This window comes from Elephantulus edwardii, unplaced genomic scaffold (genome assembly GCF_000299155.1).
Source record: "Elephantulus edwardii isolate Elephantulus edwardi_28Jun2011 unplaced genomic scaffold, EleEdw1.0 scaffold00115, whole genome shotgun sequence".
NCBI lineage: Eukaryota > Metazoa > Chordata > Mammalia > Macroscelidea > Macroscelididae > Elephantulus > Elephantulus edwardii.
Genome location: NW_006399865.1, coordinates 8,233,453 through 8,250,561, shown reverse-complemented (window position 1 = coordinate 8,250,561; position 17,109 = coordinate 8,233,453). Strand labels below are relative to the sequence as shown.

The following is a 17,109-nucleotide window of genomic DNA, read 5'->3' as shown; positions in this document are numbered from 1 at the left end:
GCAAGCAGGGTTGTGTCATCTGCATAACGCAGATTGTTGATAAATCGTCCACCAATCTTGACCCCACATTTCTCCTCATAGAGCCCAGCTTCCCGGATAATCGAGACAAAGCTTAAAAATCCTAGCTTCCAAGGAGAAACTTGGTTAAACCCTTTCCAAGACAGACCTGTCTTGCTTATTTGTAACTATACTCTATTTGCATGCTAGTTTCTACGTCATCAGTATATGCATAAGGCATACTCTTAATTTTTTAAAAAAGTTCAATTTCTTCTTGCTACAGCCCCATCTTTCTATCCTATGTGAAGCCCAAACCAAATCATTCTATTTCTTCAGAGCATGTAAGCATCAGTGCTGTGAGGGAAATATTAAAGCAAAGATCGCACTTCTGGTTAATACGCTCCTCTCATTGGAAGCTAAGGAGTTGCAAGTCTTAAAATCAAAGAAGTTTTCCACTTCTCTATTTTCTCAAGCACCATTAACATTGTTCGCCTGCAGTGTTTCTTTTCCACAATTCGGGGAAGCTCCAAGTTTTTCTTTAGTACACTTCTGCCCCCTGGTGGATAATCAAGAACATTTTTTTCTTTCTGTCTTTGAGGAAAATCTATGTTTTTCTATGAAAATCTTTCCATGTCTTTTGTCTACTTTGTAATTGTGTTATCTGTCTTTTTCTTGTGGAGGTCCTGCAGGATTCTGCAAACTTTTGATATGAGACCCTTGTCTGAGATGGTATTGCCAAATGTTTTTTCCCCAGTCAATAGGTTTTCTTTTCACTCTGTTGGAAAAAGTTTTGATGCACACAGGGATTTAATGTTTATTCGGATGGCCAACAGACACGTGAAGAAATGCTCAAAATCACTACCAATAAGAGAGATGCACATCAAAAGCACAACGAGACACCAACTCACTCCAACAGCAGTGGCAAAATTTAACAGGACAGCAAACAAAAAATGTTGGAGAGGATGTGGTGAGATAGGAACTCTTATACATTGTTGGTGGGATTGTAAATTGGTACAACCATTCTGGAAGGCAGTTTGGCATTTCCTCAAAAAGCTGAACATAAAAATTTCATATGACCCAGATATTCCACTGTTTGGAATATACTCTGAGAAAATGAGAACTGAGGCTCAAATGGAGACTTGTACACCAATGTTCATAGCAGCATCATTCACCATCGCAAGAACATGGAAACAGCGCAAATGTCCAGCCACAATGGAATAGATTGAGAAATTGGGTACATTCACACAATGGAATACTACACAGCATGTAGGAACAATGATTTTATAAATTACTACCTAACTTGGGAGGGACTAGGGAGCATTATACTGAGTGAACTAACTCAGTCTCACAAGGACAAATATTGTATCAGACCATATTGTAGAACGAGTGGAAGGATCCAGGGTGGGGAGGAGGGGATCAGAGGGGTGCGTATGGGCATGGGGTGGTAGTGGTTAATCAAAGGGTCGCACAATTTCATGGAGGGGGAGTGAAGCAAATGGTAAAGATCTAGTGTGAAAAGCAATGTGTACGACCTTTGTAAATAAACCAGCATAATAAAAATAAAATTAAAAAGAAAATGTATCTACCAAGACAATAACAAAAAAGTTAATAATAAAATTTTTTCTAGTGGGTATTAAACACCCATTCGAAATATATAGTACAACTCTGCTGAAGGGACAGACAGCTGTGGGACGTCCAGGGCAGGGAGGCAGCCAGCATCAGGGAGGTCTGACAGGGGATGCTGAGTAGGTAGGTTGGGGATCTCAGTTCAGGATCAGGACACTGTTATTTCTGCAAGTTTTCAGAACAGCGATTCCCAGGCAAGAAATCAAAGGCTATATTCAAGAAGCCCAGCTAGGAATTGAATCCTTTCTGCAGATGTGAAATGGTGACCATTTGGCCAGATAGTAAGGATGGAACTGTTAAAGTCAGGGTGGATCAGCATCTAGGCTGACCTTGCCACATGGCACATGAACCTCAAGGGGGACAGTGGGGCACAGTGGGTAGTGACTATGATGCCCAGAGGCCTCACTCAAGCACTTCAAAAAGAAGCTAAACGATATGACTTTTGTTGTTAACGCTAACACAGCTTTTAAACAGGGTTCTCTTCAAATTGTAGGGAGTCAACGTGAACCTTGTGACAATTAACCGGGTCTCTTCTCTCCATGAGGCGTGTCTTGGAGGTCATGTGGCCTGTGCAAAAGCCTTACTGGAAAATGGTGCGCACGTGAGTACCACCTTTGCTCCCTGAGTCTGCTGCCAAGAGGCATCTAAAGAGACAGTATCTTCCAGATTGCCTGTTATGGAGCTCTGGCGGCCTAGTGGGTAAGGAGTTGCACTGCTAACCCAAAGACGTTGTTGCTGTGAACCACTGAGTCAGAATCACTCATAGCTGACCCTGCAGCAAGCTTTTGAAGGCCTTAAATCACAGGGATATTACTTCTCTTTCTCCCACAAAGCAGCTGGTGAATTCGAACCTCATATCTTTGGGTGGGCAGTGCAACCTCTAACCCCTAAGGCACCAGAGCTCCCTGAAAGGGAGGCGAGAGGAACAAAAAAAGTAATAAATTGAGAAGCAAAAAAAAAAAAAAAAAGAGAGAGACTAAATTGAAAGTCAAGGCAAAATACAGTAAGAGTTTGACTAGACACTGTAACTGATTACATTAATAAATGATAACTGTTAGAAAATGTCTATGTATGATTAAATGAAAATTCAGTATGATTTGTAATATTTACTCAAAATTAAGTTGTTACATCGAGATTAAAAAGACAGAGTGGGTTTTCATCGATAATATACTGGCACAAACCAAAACCTCAAAATTATACTTTTTTTTTTTTTTGTTAAGGAGCCTTTGGTGGCAAGTGTAATGTTTTGGGCTGCAGTTGACACCCACCAGGCACTCTGAGGTAGAAAGATAGGCAGTCTTCTCCCATAAAGATTTACAGTCTTGGGAACCCAACAATTGAGGGTCACTGAAAGTCCCCGGAACTAAATTATTAACAGTGGCCAATTTCCAGAGACTGAAGAACGATATATAATGCGTATGTCAGGATAGAGATAGAGAATCTGAAGTCCTGACATGTATAATTAGTTTTTATATTTTACAGTTGTCAAATATTGTTTTGGCATTCATCTTGTGTGGTTTTTTTTTTTAAACTCAGTCCATGTATCCTTTGTTTCATGAGCTACAATCTTGTTAAGTGCTTAATGAAGATCTTTCCATTTCATGTAAAAATTGGGTCTGTGCATAGAATGGAATATAAGCGCCTTCAGCAAACAAATATCCCACACACTGCTTCCCTTGGATACCACTTAGTCACCTCGAAAGTAATGTTGTTTGAAACAAGGTTTCAAAAGCAAGGTTGTTTGAGGATCACTCCCTTTAAATGTAGAGGTTTGGAGCCCCAGGCAGAGTGCCAACAAGAAAAGTTAAACAGGGGGAGAGTCACAGGGGAGGATGAGCACAACCCTCGGAGGAAAGTCTGGGTGATACAAGAACTTAAGCCTATTCTTTACAATTAGTCAAAATATTAGGGCGATTTGGTGGTCCAGTCCATAGGAAGTTGCACTGCTAACCCAAAGGTGCTGCCTCTCTGAGAGTTCGAATCCACTAGTTGCTCTGTGGAAGAAAGATGGGCAACCTTCTCCTGTGCCAGTTACTGTCTCTGAAAACCCACTGGAGAGGTCAGTTATGGGTCGGTACCAACTCAACAATACACAACAACTTAGCACTTAATATTTAAATAATAAGAAAGAGGCATCAATTACTCTTTTTAAAGTTTTTTTTTTTAATTCTTTTTTGTTTGTTTGTGTGTATCGTCAAATCAGATCTGACTGGTAGAGGGAGAGACTGCGGAGCTTTCCCCTGCGGAACAACTGATAGATTTGAACCACATGCCTTTGGGGTGGCAGCACAACTCTTTACCACTGAGCTACCAGAGCTCCCCTCTGCCTTTCCTGGTAGAATTCAAATTACTTGAGGAGAGGCAATTACCTACTTCTCTTTGCTTCCATTCTGGCGCCTAGTAGTTCCTCAACTGAACTGAGATGGAAACCGACAGTAAATTAAATAAAAAGAAGATTTCTTGGACCGAGAAAGCGGATTCTATTTGGTTAAAACAAATTAGGTTCTGACTACGCAGCCCTCTAAGATGGACCTGCCCCATATGGCTTTCGGGCTTGTCAGTCTTTACAGATACAAACTCCCCTGCCCTTTGCCTTTAGAGTAGCTGATGGGTTTGAACCGCTGACCTATGTGTTAGCAGCCCAACATGTGTCCTACTACACTACCAGGACTCCAGTCTAGAAGTTAGACACTCTTACAGTGTATGGATGGTGGCTGTCCTGGAGACAAATACATATTTGTTTGTTTGTTTCCAAAGCAAAGCAATCTCAAATCCTGATTATCACAAGTATGAACGCTTAGTTATGGGTCAAGTGGTGGTTCTGTGGGAGAATTCTCCCCTTCTGAGAGAGAGACCTGGGTTGATTCTTGGTGAATACACCTCATGCATGTCCATGTGTGCTGCTGTTGTGCTGAAACAGACTTGAGCAGAACTTCTCGACTAGGATGGATTTGGAAGAAAGGCCTGGCAATCCGTTTCCAACAGTCAACCAAAGAAAACCCTGTGGGTGGCAGTTGTCATACCCAGCGGCAGCTAGAAAGCACAATGCATTTTCGTTCCCCCTGCTGTTAAGCTGAGTCTGACTCTTAGTCACCTTCCCTGGAGTTTTCAAGGCAATAACTCTGTCTCTCTGTCTCTGTCTCTGTCTCTCTCTCTCTCTTCTCCTCTCTTTTTAAAAAATTATTATTGTTATTATTATTAATTTTAATGAAAATTTACAGAGATTTTGGATTTTTATTCTTTCATTGTTGCACTTTTCTCCCTGCCCACCCCTTCCCCGCCCCAGCTTATTCTCCTCTTTGAAAAGTAAAAGAAAAATTCTTTCATTGTTATACAATCCCTCCCCCCAAGTCCACTCCATTATACAGCCTTCATTCTGGACTCCGATCATGACAATAATACCTAATCACATATACCTTTTAAACAGTTCTCTCTCTCATCTGTTTCAATGCAGTATACATTATTTATTCCATCTTTCCCAGTCTCCCCCCAACCTCGATATCAGTCCCGATTTACAACAGTGGCACTACGCAGTATTTGTCCTTTTGTGACTGAGATATTTCACTCAGCATAATGTCCTCCAGGGTCACCCATTTTGAATAATATTGCATGAGTTCCTTGTCTTTCAATGCTGCTTGGTATTCCATTGTGTGAATATACCACAGCTTCTCTATCCATTTGTTGATGGGCACTTAGGTTCTTTCCAAATCTTTGGTACTGTGAACAAAGGCACAATTAAACATGAGTGTGCATCTCTCTTCTATCTTCTCTGTTTTTTAAAAAAGGCAGCCTGGCACATTATGTGGTAACCCAGCAAGGTTCCTAAAGGTTAAAGTGGCCATATGGTTTGCTGTCATTCTAACCCACCTGCCCCTCACACAGAGAGGTGCTCCTCCCCACTGGTCCTCTGTGCTTATACTGCAGGAAGGGCCCAAGGATTGCAGCCAGAATCCAGCCAAGAGTAACTGGTGTTTTGTTTTGTTTTATTTAAAATACTGTTTTCTACAATACGACTCGACGGCACCAAACAACAACAATAAGCCCTGGAATACTCAAGAAAACATTTTAAAAGCCTTTGTCCACATCACTCCACTTGCAATAGTATAAGGAAACTCTGATGACCTTGTATGCTGCCACCCCAAAAGGAAAACCCACTGGCGGGTCGGCTCTGACTCAATGGCAATGTTTTGATTTAGGAAAAAAAAGTACATCAGAAGTCTGGGTGGCTCATTGGTTAAAGTACTCAGCTGCTAGCCCAGAGGTCGGTGGTTCAAACCCACCAGCTGCTCTGTAGAAGAAAGACATGACAATTTGCTTCCATAATGTTGTGTTGTGGTATCATCGAGTTGAAACTGACCCATAGCTGACCCTCTGCCAGATTTTCAGAGGCAGTTAATCACACGGGGGAAGATTACCCATCCTTCTCCTGTGGAGTAGCTGATGGATTTGAACTGCGTGCCTTAAGGATTGCAGCACAGCTTCTTGCTACTAGGCCACCAGAGCTACCTCCATAATGTTCTATGGCCTGGGAAAGCCTATGGCGTGGGTCAACTCTGTCCTGTAAGGTTAGTAAGAGACAGAATCAACTCCATCACAAAGGCTTTGTGCTTGGCTGTCCAAACTCCAAACTGGAGAAGCCTCAAAAGAAAGGCCTGGCGACCCATTAAACAAACAAACAAACACACAAAACAAAACAGCGCTTTAAAACTCTGTGGGGTTCAGTTCTAGCCTGACACATGTGGGGGCACCATGAATTCATGATCCTGAGATGACATGGCGTTCCTTCTACAGTTCAGGGGCTTTCCTGGGCAGATCTGCGGGATTATATACTTGGAGAGAGTGAGGAAAAACCATGCCAATTCTGTCTCTCCTTGTCTTTGTCACTAGGTCAACGGTGTGACAGTCCATGGAGCCACCCCCCTCTTCAATGCTTGCTGCAGTGGCAGCGCTGCGTGTGTCAACGTGCTGCTCGAGTTTGGGGCCAAGGCCCAGCTGGAGGCGCACCTGGCTTCCCCCATCCATGAGGCCGTGAAGAGAGGTAGGGCCTGCGTGGACTGGGTCCCTGTTCAGGACCCCCCACCCTGGGGCCTCTTTATGTTAGAACTCTAACCTTCAGGGAGCACCACAGGGACTCGAGCTGGCTCCTCTTGTCCACCTGAGAATTATCTTCCAGACTCAAATGCCCCATTTCCTGTGTGTGTTTAAGGGGAAAATGTCTCCTTGTCTGCTGTGTTCTGGCGGCAGCTGGTACAAGCATGGAAGTCAAAATTGTGCTTGCATTTCTGCCCTTAATTGAAAAACACAGCTCATTCCCTAGAGCTCATAAAACATAAGTCGCTCACATAAAATAAATTATGAAAGTGTCTGAAAGCCAAGGCTGATACTATCTCTAAAGGAAAAAGAAACAGTCCACCACTAGCAAGGCTCTCTGGATAAGCTGATGACTTCAAGGTCATGGTTTTTGGAGGAGGGAGAAAACCTCTCAGCTTTAAAAAGCATAGCCTTGGACATCTTGAAGTTGTCTCTGGACTCCTACGCTCTCATTTTCTTTTACAATGAGGGAAAAAGAGCAGAGATTTAAGGGATTTTAAAACTATATAGGCCTGTCTTGGAAGTATTTCTGGTTTGGCTGCAGACCACAGCAACTCAGCTCTTTGCTGTGGAGTTAAAACCTGACTCATCCCTGACCCCCCACTGTGTTACTGAGGCTTTAAATCCTGAAACAGGAGATTGCACCCCTTTCTCCCTGGCAGAATCACTGGCAGATTCGAAGGGACAGGGAGACGCAGCCTTCCAGTTAGCAGATAGGCCACCAGATAGTGCAATAAAGTGAGTCATACAGATGTTTGGATTTCCTATAAAAGTTAGGTTTACACTATACTGGAGTTTATTAATAGCATGATGAAACATTTAACTATTGGGAGAATTACAACGTGACAAAACAAAATGAACACAGCTGCTAGAAAAATGGTACTGATAGACTTGCTCAAGGCAGGGTTGCCATAAACCTTCCATTTGTGAAAAATCAAAATGTCTTCAAAGCACAGTAAAATGTGATACACCAGTATCCACAGTTAAGGCTTGGAACAAGATGCTATTGAAGAGACAAAGCCATCTGTTACAAGTCACACCTAATGGGACAGTGGTGATACTTGCAGGAAGAGTAATTATCTTATGTTGAGATCTGAGTACACCAGAAAAAATCGGAACACTCTAGAACAGTCATTTTTTTTAATATGCCACAATTTTTATTGCAACGTGGCCATTTTTGTGAGGGTGAAGGGTCTAATCTCAAAAACAATGTTCCACTTAAGGTTCTTTTATACACAAACTGCCATCATGACTGATATTCAAAATATCTTTAGTCTTCCAAGACTCACATAGTAAACATAAAACTACACTTATTCAGCAGTGTACACAAAATGGGAAACAAATAGGCATTATTAACAGCTTTTCCTTTTGTAAAGGTATGCATACAACAAGAATGAAGACTGAGGTACTAGGATAAGTTGAGAGAAGTTTATGCAACTTAATTGGCATTTGTTTTAGGGTAGTGTTATGCGTCTTTGAGTTGGAACCCTTTTAGGGTGGGTGAGTAGTCAAACTTAACACAAAACAAGTGCTCTCAATGCATAGTATTAGATCTGTGCTGCCATGTCACAAAAGTAGACTTGCCAAGAAGGCAAGTGAGGTGTATGAATGCTTTGAGCCTCACAGAACTGCAACCAAGTGCAACTATAAATAGTACTCTATATAATACTGCATAAAGTTTACCATTTAACCAGTGGATAATACTTTCAAGGCATTCAATTAGCTTACCCTTTGTAGTACTCTAAGCTATTCACACTGATAATCACATTCACTGCAGTGTTTGCTTCAGGGGAGGCAAAAAACCAGTTGTTTTGGCTAAAGTAGAACAGAAAGGCATTTCTTGGATTCTACGTAAAAGTAACAATGTTAATAGTCTAATGGCAATCAATGATAGGCTACTTAAATGAATGTTTCTCCTTCATTCTTGTGTTCAAAGGGCCCAATGGAGGAGGAAAAAAACCCCAAAACAAAAAAACAACCAAACAGCCTACTACTATTCCAACTGACAGAACAGGAGACACGGAAGCTCCTTAACATCCAGATGGCACTTGACTATCATTTTATAAGGGTTTTCCTTCAAGTGAAACTACTACATTGCCTCCCAACTTCTCTCCAAGTGTTGACCGGTCCTTAATATCATCCAAGCCATTTACTTGCCACTCATGTTTAATACCTGTAAATTTTTTCTTTATGGCATCTTTAGAGCTAGCATAAATCATCTTGCTTTTTAAAGGTGCACTTTCAGGAGCCCAGAATATAAATACTAGGTCTTCTTTCTTAGACTCTTTTGTTTCGTATGTGGCATCGTACAAAGCATATTGGCAATCATTCAGAGGTAGCAACTTCACAAAAGATGTCTACAGTGTCACCAATGTCACCCACCAAGATCTGCTTTGCTTCCTCTACTATTATTTGTCTTTTGTCATCGCTTAAGCAGAAGAGCACCACTTTCTTTCTTTTTTTGATCTCCTCTTGTGTAGAAGATTTCCTTACTTTCATGTCATTAAAAACTTTGATTACTTCATCATTCACTGTAACTCCAAAATCCATAGTGTCCGCGGCTGTGGCTGCGGCGGTTGCTCAGGCTTCGGCTCAGTGACACCCCGAGGAGGCGGAGGAGGAGGGGCGTGTGGAGCTGCAGCACAAGAGAGGCTCCGCTGGCTGAAGGTGGCGGGCAGGGTGGTCACGTGGGCAAGCCCCTAGAACAGTCATTTTTACAGATGCACTTGCAGACCAAAAAAAGGTAGAGTGTGTGTGTGTGTGTGTGTGTGAAATATAATAATGAAAGATTTGTCCCAGGTTGTGAAACATGCCACTTGGTTATTTTATTTTTGCAGAGCATTACTTAAAACACCACGAAGGCCTCACATCTCAATATATCCATGTCTTCTGATGTTATAGACACATTGAGTAGACATTTATTGATGAATTGCTGATACTAGTCATTGCCCAAACTTCATGTGAATCCTTCAGGTCATAAACTAGTTATTGTTAGAGGCTATCTTGGAAATGATAGAAAAGCTTTTCAAAATGTTTTAAATATAGATCTAAAGTAAAATGAATCAAATATTTTGCATTCATCACCAGCAGAACTTTTAAAAGGGGGATGATATTGGGGATGGTTTGAATGAAGTAATTCTGTAGAACGTGGATGGCTGCATAAGGAGCATTTGTCACCTGTGTTCCTCCAAAACATATACTCTTATTAAAAAGGCCAAGACTCACATCTTTTCTGAGACAAAAACACAGTAAAGGCTAAGGTCCACAGAATGGACAAATGACTAGCCAATTAATTTTTCAGAGACACTTATATTAATGCAAATAATTTTACTTTCAGATACTAATTTTTAACACTTTTTGAGAAGTTTTATATTTGACTCAACCTAGGCTGTTTCCTTTTCTGAAAAAAATTATTTTAGACAAGAATTCTTTTTATAAAATATTCAACTTATATTAGAGACCCTCTATTTTCCAGGCTGTTGCAGGTAAGAATGAGATATTATTTCTGTATTCGTTAAACCTATGTGAATAAGTTGGGTCAAGGCCTAAATCAACATTTCAAAATCTTGGTGAAATAAATATTATAATCCAATTAAAATGTTTATTTCTGCCAGCAAAGAATTTGAATCCACAGACTTAGAAGCTTTAAATGCACACTTCTACTGAATTCAGAATTAAGAATCACTCAGGCAGGACTGGGATGAAACTCCCATTCATGTTCTCTATTAAGAAAAGGTTGCTTAAATTGTTTTGTCATTGTTATAGATTGAATTATGTCCCCCCCATTATGTGCTGTAAATTCTAACCTCTGCCCCTATGGTTATAATCTCATCTGGGAATGGGCTATCCTTGTTACAGTAATGAGTCACGATGAGTGTATGGTGTGTTTAAGTCAATCTCTTTTGATATATAAAAGGGATTAGACAAGCTAGCAGAGTAGACAGGAAGGGAGAGAGATACCAGGCCATGTGAAGTTCACCCAGGAGGAGCAGCTCAGAAGAGACAAGGTCCTTCTCGCAGAGCTGACTGAGAGAGAAAGCCTTCCTTCCTCTAGAGCTGGTACCCTGAACCTGGACTTCCAGACTCCCAAACTGAGAAAATACGGATACAGCCGCAGTAGATAACTTAAAGGTGCCCTGGTAGCATAGGACATAAGGCGTTGGGCAGTAAACCAAAAGGTTGATGGCTCAAATCCACCAGCCCTTGAGGAAGATGGCTGGCTGGTCTCTTCCTATAAAGATTTTGTTTCAGAAACCTAACGGTGGGTTGCTATGAGTCAGAATCAATTCACGCAGCAGCAGTTTTGAGTCTGGGGTAGATAACAACAACATAGGTACTTTCTTCAGTCACCAGAATAAGGCCTCCTGCAGGTCACACAGCCATGAGCATCGGTGGAATGGGCAGGGGGAGGGGACAAAGGGAGGGACAGAACTGGACTCTGAATTGGAGCGCTAGCTTTTCAGGGTAACAATGGTGACAGTCATTCACCTCTCTGGGTCTGGCAGATTCCATTCTAAAACAGTGACTTCATTCTTCTGTACTCCTGGGAGCCCTTGGTTCAGTTGGTGGTAACTCAGGGGCTGTAAAGTCAAGTCTGAGCGGGAGAAATATAGACATACTAATTTTTTTTTAACGGATTTTATTTTGGAAGAGTTTTAACAACCTAAGAAGGAGCCCTGGTGGTAGAGTGTCCAATTTATGAGGCTGCTAATCAAGAGGCTAGCCCTTCGAAGTCACCAGTCACTACCAGGGAGAGAGACGGGCCGCCTCCTTCCACAAAAATTTTACGATCTAAGAAACCTGGAGGAGGGCTGATTTGAGCTGGAACCACGACGAGCTGGTGGGGGTGGGGGTAGGACCTATCTAAGGCTTGGAAGTCTCCAGGGGGTGCAAATGGTTTTCTTGTGATTACTAATTGGGTGGCGTGGTGGTTCAAATCCACCCAGTGGTGCCTTGGAATAAAGGCCTGGTAATCTGCTTCTGGGCAGCTCCTTGGAGGCAAGGATTCTGAGGCTCCGTCTAACTTACTTTGGACATGTTGTGAGGAGGGACCGGTCCTTGGAGAGGGACATCATGCTTGGGAGACTGGAGGGACAGTGCAGGAGAGGAAGGCCCTCTATGAGGTGGATTGATTCAGTGACTGGGTTAATCGGTATGGGAGTGTCAGAGACAATGCGATTGGCACAGGACAGAGCAGAGTTTAGGGCTGTTGTACAAGGGTAGCTATAAGTTGCAAGCGACTTGATGGCACATAACAACAACAACAATCTGCTTCCATAAAGACTACAGAAAACCCTATGGGGCAGTTTTACTCTGTAATGCATGGGGTTATCATGAATCAGAATTGGCTCAGCTGTAATGAGGTGTTTATTTGCTTGTTTTACACAAGGTTTACAAATTATTTTCTACTTAGTATAAAGGAAAAAGTATAGTTTGTTAAAAGGGCCATTCTAGATATCCAACTGCATGATTCTGTTAATAGTCACTGTTTCCCGTTTGTGGTTATCTGTGTTCTGTAGGTCATAGAGAGTGTATGGAGATTCTTCTGGCAAATAACGTTAACATTGACCAAGAAGTACCTCAGCTTGGAACTCCCCTCTATGTGGCCTGCACCTACCAAAGGATAAACTGCGTGAAGAAACTTCTAGAATTAGGTAATTTCCAGAAATCTTTTTATGAGAAGAATCTGTTAACCATGTTGTTCTTCCATGGCTTCAAAGACAGTTCTTGACAACGAAAGAAAAAAATTGACAGCTGTCAATTTTTTTTTACCAGTCAATGTTTTAATGCTAAGAACTATTTCTCCAAGAGAAATGAATGCATCTGTTTCTCATTTCTGCTTCCTTTGATGTTGGCTCCATTCACCCAGTGTGGTTACCCCTTGTGGTTCCAAGATGACTGTCAGCAGTAGCTAGCTTGTAGCCTTCCTCATCTATACTCAGCAAGTAAAAGCAAGACCCTCTTTCCCCATAAATCCCAGTGCTCAGGACGGGAGGATGCTAATTGTATTTCATGGACCCTTCTTGAGTTACATACTCATGCTTGAACCAATCATGGTGGCCAAGGGAATGCAATGTGCTGATTGGCTTAGGCCTAGCAAGGCTGCGGACCAAGAAAGTGGTCCTCCAGAGAGTAATCTGGGTATGGTTCCCAGAAAGATGCTAAAAAGAAAAAAACAACAGAGTATTTTACCCCAATCTTGTTGCTTGGTGACTATTATTATTATTATAATAATTATTATTATTATTATTTCTGAAAGGCTTATACAGAGACTAAGAGCCCATGGAAAAACACAAGTATTGAAACTATTACTTGGCTAAAAGCTTTCTTAAGCTTAAGCACCTGACATAATATATAGGGAGCAGTTATAGTAAGAACTTTAATTGAGAATTTTAATCTCCGAAAAGTTTTTTGTCATTTTTATCCTCCATTTACTACTTATTCCCTGTATTAGATTCAGCAGAGCCCACATGGTGCAGTGGTTAAAGCATTCAGCAATTAGTCATCAGTGGCTCTGCAGGAGAAAGCTATGGCAGTCTACTTCCATACAGACATACAGCCTTGGGAATACACAAAGAAGTTCTACTCTGTCTTTGGAGTCGCTATGAGTTTGGGTGGATGCTGCACTATAGCAGGGGGCCTGAGTTTGGTATGGTAGGCTCAAGGAGTTTCGGTGGCATGACAGTTAAGGGCTTAGCTGCTAATTAAAAGGTCATTAGTTCAAGTCCCCTCAGCTGCTCCACTGGAGAAGAGACCCAGCGATCTTCTCCCATGAAGACCACAGTCTAGAAAACTCTTTGGGTCAGTTCTATTTGTCTCATATGATCTCTGTGAGTTGGTGTAATAGGATCAGATAGAACGTGAGGGTGGCGGTGGCCAAGTCTGACTTCTGTCTGCTTCATAAAGGGGAACTGTTCTCATCAGTAATATCCATAGTAGCAAACAGATAGCTACTAGGTCAGACATGCCACCCTCCTCCCAACACTCCTGCACTTATTTACACTAATCATTGGGTTCAACATTTGTTGTTGATTCCCTGATTTTACTCATTGTTGTGGTAGGTACCGAGAATGAGGTTTATTAGGGAAGTAGGTTGGAGAGCAGGAGAGACAAAAAATATCACCCAATGCAAGTCTAGAGTTAGTCCAGTACTCCCAAGCCAGAATAACAGCAAAACACAATTCCTCGATTAGTAAAAGTCCCAGTTTAAGTTCAGCAGCCAGCTTTTCCTTCCATCATCCAGCAAGAACACCAAACATTTAACTGTGGCCTTTATCTCAAGGTTCCTCTGGTTACACCTTGCCACAGTTTTTCCACAGCAATACCACAGTCTCTCCACTACCAACACCAGGTTCTCACTCCAGTCTTCCTCAAGTCTTGCTGCTCAGTGTGAGAAGCACTTTCTCTTATCCTAGCCCCACAGCTGTTGATTTGCAAGACCATGTGTCTGCAGTTAAGGTACCTGGAGAGGGGGCTAACATAATGGCTAGAAAGGCCAACTTTTGTTGTTGTTGTTGTTGTTTTCTTTCTTTTCCCTGCCTCTTTTTAAACAGTCCCTCCGTAAGGACTATCGACTCTTACCTTTGTATCCAAAGACGAAATTTGTAGGTGAAAGGAGTTAGCCTTAGTTAGTCGTTCCAATTTTAGTACATGTGCTGCCGAAGCTAGCACGAAAGGCCAACTTTTAATCTAACACCACAGTTGATATCAACTTGACAACACATTATCCTATCTTTTATTTGGAGTCCTGAATAATATACTCAATAAATTTTGCTTTATCTTTTGGCAAAAAACAAAATAATTCTGTCACAAGAGTCTCAGATATTTTAGCGCACATATATTTTGCATATTGGATATTTTAAATCACATAGGAAAGCAAATAAAATATAGATTTAAAACAACAGAAACATTCTATACTCAGTTTTCTCACCAATGCCAAGACACTAGGCTTAAATAAAAGACTGATCAGCTAGCTGTGTTCTAGCATTTAAGATGCCTTTATATAGAGTAACTAGGGCAATGAGGGTACATATATCAGTCAGTGAAACTGGCTGAGGACAGGGTAGGTTTCAGAGCTGCTGTGCACAGAGTCACTATAAGTCGCAGGTGACTTGACGGCACATAACAATGACATATACAGCTTTACATTTTAGGAGGGCAGTAGTGGTTCAGAGAGAGAATTCTCACCTTCCATATGGAAGATCTTGGTTTGATTCCTGGCCAAGTGCACAGCCACCACCCATCTGCCAATGGAGGCATGCATGTTGTCACGATGTGGAAAAGGTGGGAGAGAAATTCCAAACTATGATGGACAAGGAAGAAGGGCTTATGGTCTACTTTTGAAAAACCAGCCATTAAAAACCCTATGAAGCCCAGATCTACTCTGACACGCATGAGGTCACCATGAGCCAGAATCAACTAGATAGCGACTGGTTTGTCGTAGTAACAGAGCTGCGGTATTAGTGGGTCAGTTGCAGAATTCCCCACTTCCAAGTGGAAAGGCTCAATTTGATTACCGGCCAGCGCACCTTAGACATTGCCACCACCTGCTTGTCAGTGGTGTCAACAAAATTGTCATGTTGCTAGGATTCTGAACAAGTTTCAGTGGGGCTTTCAGACAAAGATGAACTAGGAAGAAAGGTCTGGCGTGGCCATCAGGCTGGGACTGACTTGATGGCAGTTGACGACAACATTTTGGTCTAATTGTGTTTTGCTGTTAATAGTCAGTGTTAACTTGTGGCCCTCTGCTTGGTCAAGGAGCCAATGTTGACCATGGCCAGTGGATGGACACCCCCCTGCATGCTGCAGCACGGCAGTCCAGCGCGGAGGTCATTCACCTGCTCACAGACTACGGGGCAAACCTGAAGTGCAGGAACGCCCAGGGCAGGTGCCCACTCGAGCTGGCGGCTCCCAGAAGCAGCGTGGAGCGGGCACTCCTACTCCGGGAAGGTGATGTGGGGTCGGATGTCCAGGGCTGCCCTGAGCATGCTGCTCCCTCTCCTTCCTCTGTCACCCCTAGACTTACTTTCCTTTGTCTTTTGCACTGTGGGAAGTGACCATGATGTTAAAGGATATCATCCTTGGAAAGGTGGAGGGTCAGAGAAAGAGGGGAAGCCCTCCAGCAAGATGAGCTGACTGACACAGTGACTGTGACGATGGTCTCTAACATATCAGAGATGGTGAGAATGGTGCAAGCTAGGGCAAGGTCCAACTCTGCTGTTTACAGGGTCACTATGAGTTGTAGTTGACTCGATGGCACCTAGCAGCATCAACATGCTCCTTAATAGCAAAGGGTGTTGACATCTCTCCTGAGACAATTCCCAAAGGGGAGGGCTCTTATATCACCTGTGGTTCCGTTCCCATTTTGTGCAAGTGGCCCCAGGTCTCATCCTCTCTCCAAATGGAACCTTCACCTCCATCATTTTAGGAGTTGTCTCTGGATGTGTGCATCTTAAACTTGGTAGTGCATACAAGTTATCAGGTTTGTGCCCACAGCTAGAACTGATTGAGTAGGTCCAGGCTGGACCCAGAGAATCAGTATGTCCAGCTGGCCCTCAGGGGATGCAGATGGTGGTGGTTGTGGGGGAAGGGGGAGGGATTCACCATTTCTACTGCTGTCCCTCTAATCAGCAGCTGTACCCAGGTTGGCACACTGAGTTTCCTCCTTGACCACCTTATTTCATTTCTTGGCACCAGGAATACATGAAGAGGACATATTCTTTTTTATGTGTATGTGTAATTTTTTTTACTGTCGCACATATTCTTCCCCTCTCCTGTCCCCCACCACTCCTTTTTTGCAATGCATCCCTTGTTCCAGATTGTTGTCATACATATAACGCTCAATCATATATCACTTTCAGACAGTTCTTTCTCTCATCTGATCTAATGCAGTGCTCATTATCTATCCCAACCCACGCTTCCCCACTCCCCCACCCCGGTGCCAGTTCTATTTTATAACAGTGGTGTTATGCAGTATCTGTCCTTTTGTGACTTAGATATTTCACTCAGTAATGTCCTCCAGGAGGCTTCCTCATGTTGTGTAATGTTTTACAAGTTTATTGTTTTTCCAATGCTGTGTAATATTCCATTGTGTGAATGTACCATTGTTTTTCTATCCATTCATTTGTTGATGGACACTTGACTTGCTTCCATCTCTTTGATGTGAATAATGCAGCAATAAACATGGGTGTGCATAAATCTGGTTTCTTTAGGGTATATTCCTAGTTGTGGCATGGCTGGATCAAATGGCATGTCCAGTTCCAACTTTTTGATAAAGCACCAGATCGCCTTCCATAGTGGCTGCACCATTTTACACTCCCACCAACAGTGAATAAGGGTTCCAGTTTCTCCACAACCTCGCCAGCATTTGTTGCTTGCTGTTCTGTTAAATTTTGC

General features: G+C 42.4%; 1 protein-coding gene across 3 annotated transcripts in view; it reads left to right on the top strand.

The window, feature by feature from the left end:
* ASB11 (ankyrin repeat and SOCS box containing 11, E3 ubiquitin protein ligase) overlaps window positions 1-17,109 on the top strand; it is a 61,091-nt gene that overhangs the window by 40,898 nt on the left and 3,084 nt on the right. For 2 of the 3 annotated variants that reach the window (XM_006892387.1, XM_006892389.1), the window contains exons 3-6: window positions 2,117-2,224; window positions 6,511-6,661; window positions 12,234-12,368; window positions 15,472-15,663. In XM_006892387.1, the coding sequence (XP_006892449.1) occupies window positions 2,117-2,224; window positions 6,511-6,661; window positions 12,234-12,368; window positions 15,472-15,663 (586 nt within the window). The remainder of the gene's footprint in view (window positions 1-2,116; window positions 2,225-6,510; window positions 6,662-12,233; window positions 12,369-15,471; window positions 15,664-17,109) is intronic. The other variant, XM_006892388.1, reaches the window with a different exon arrangement.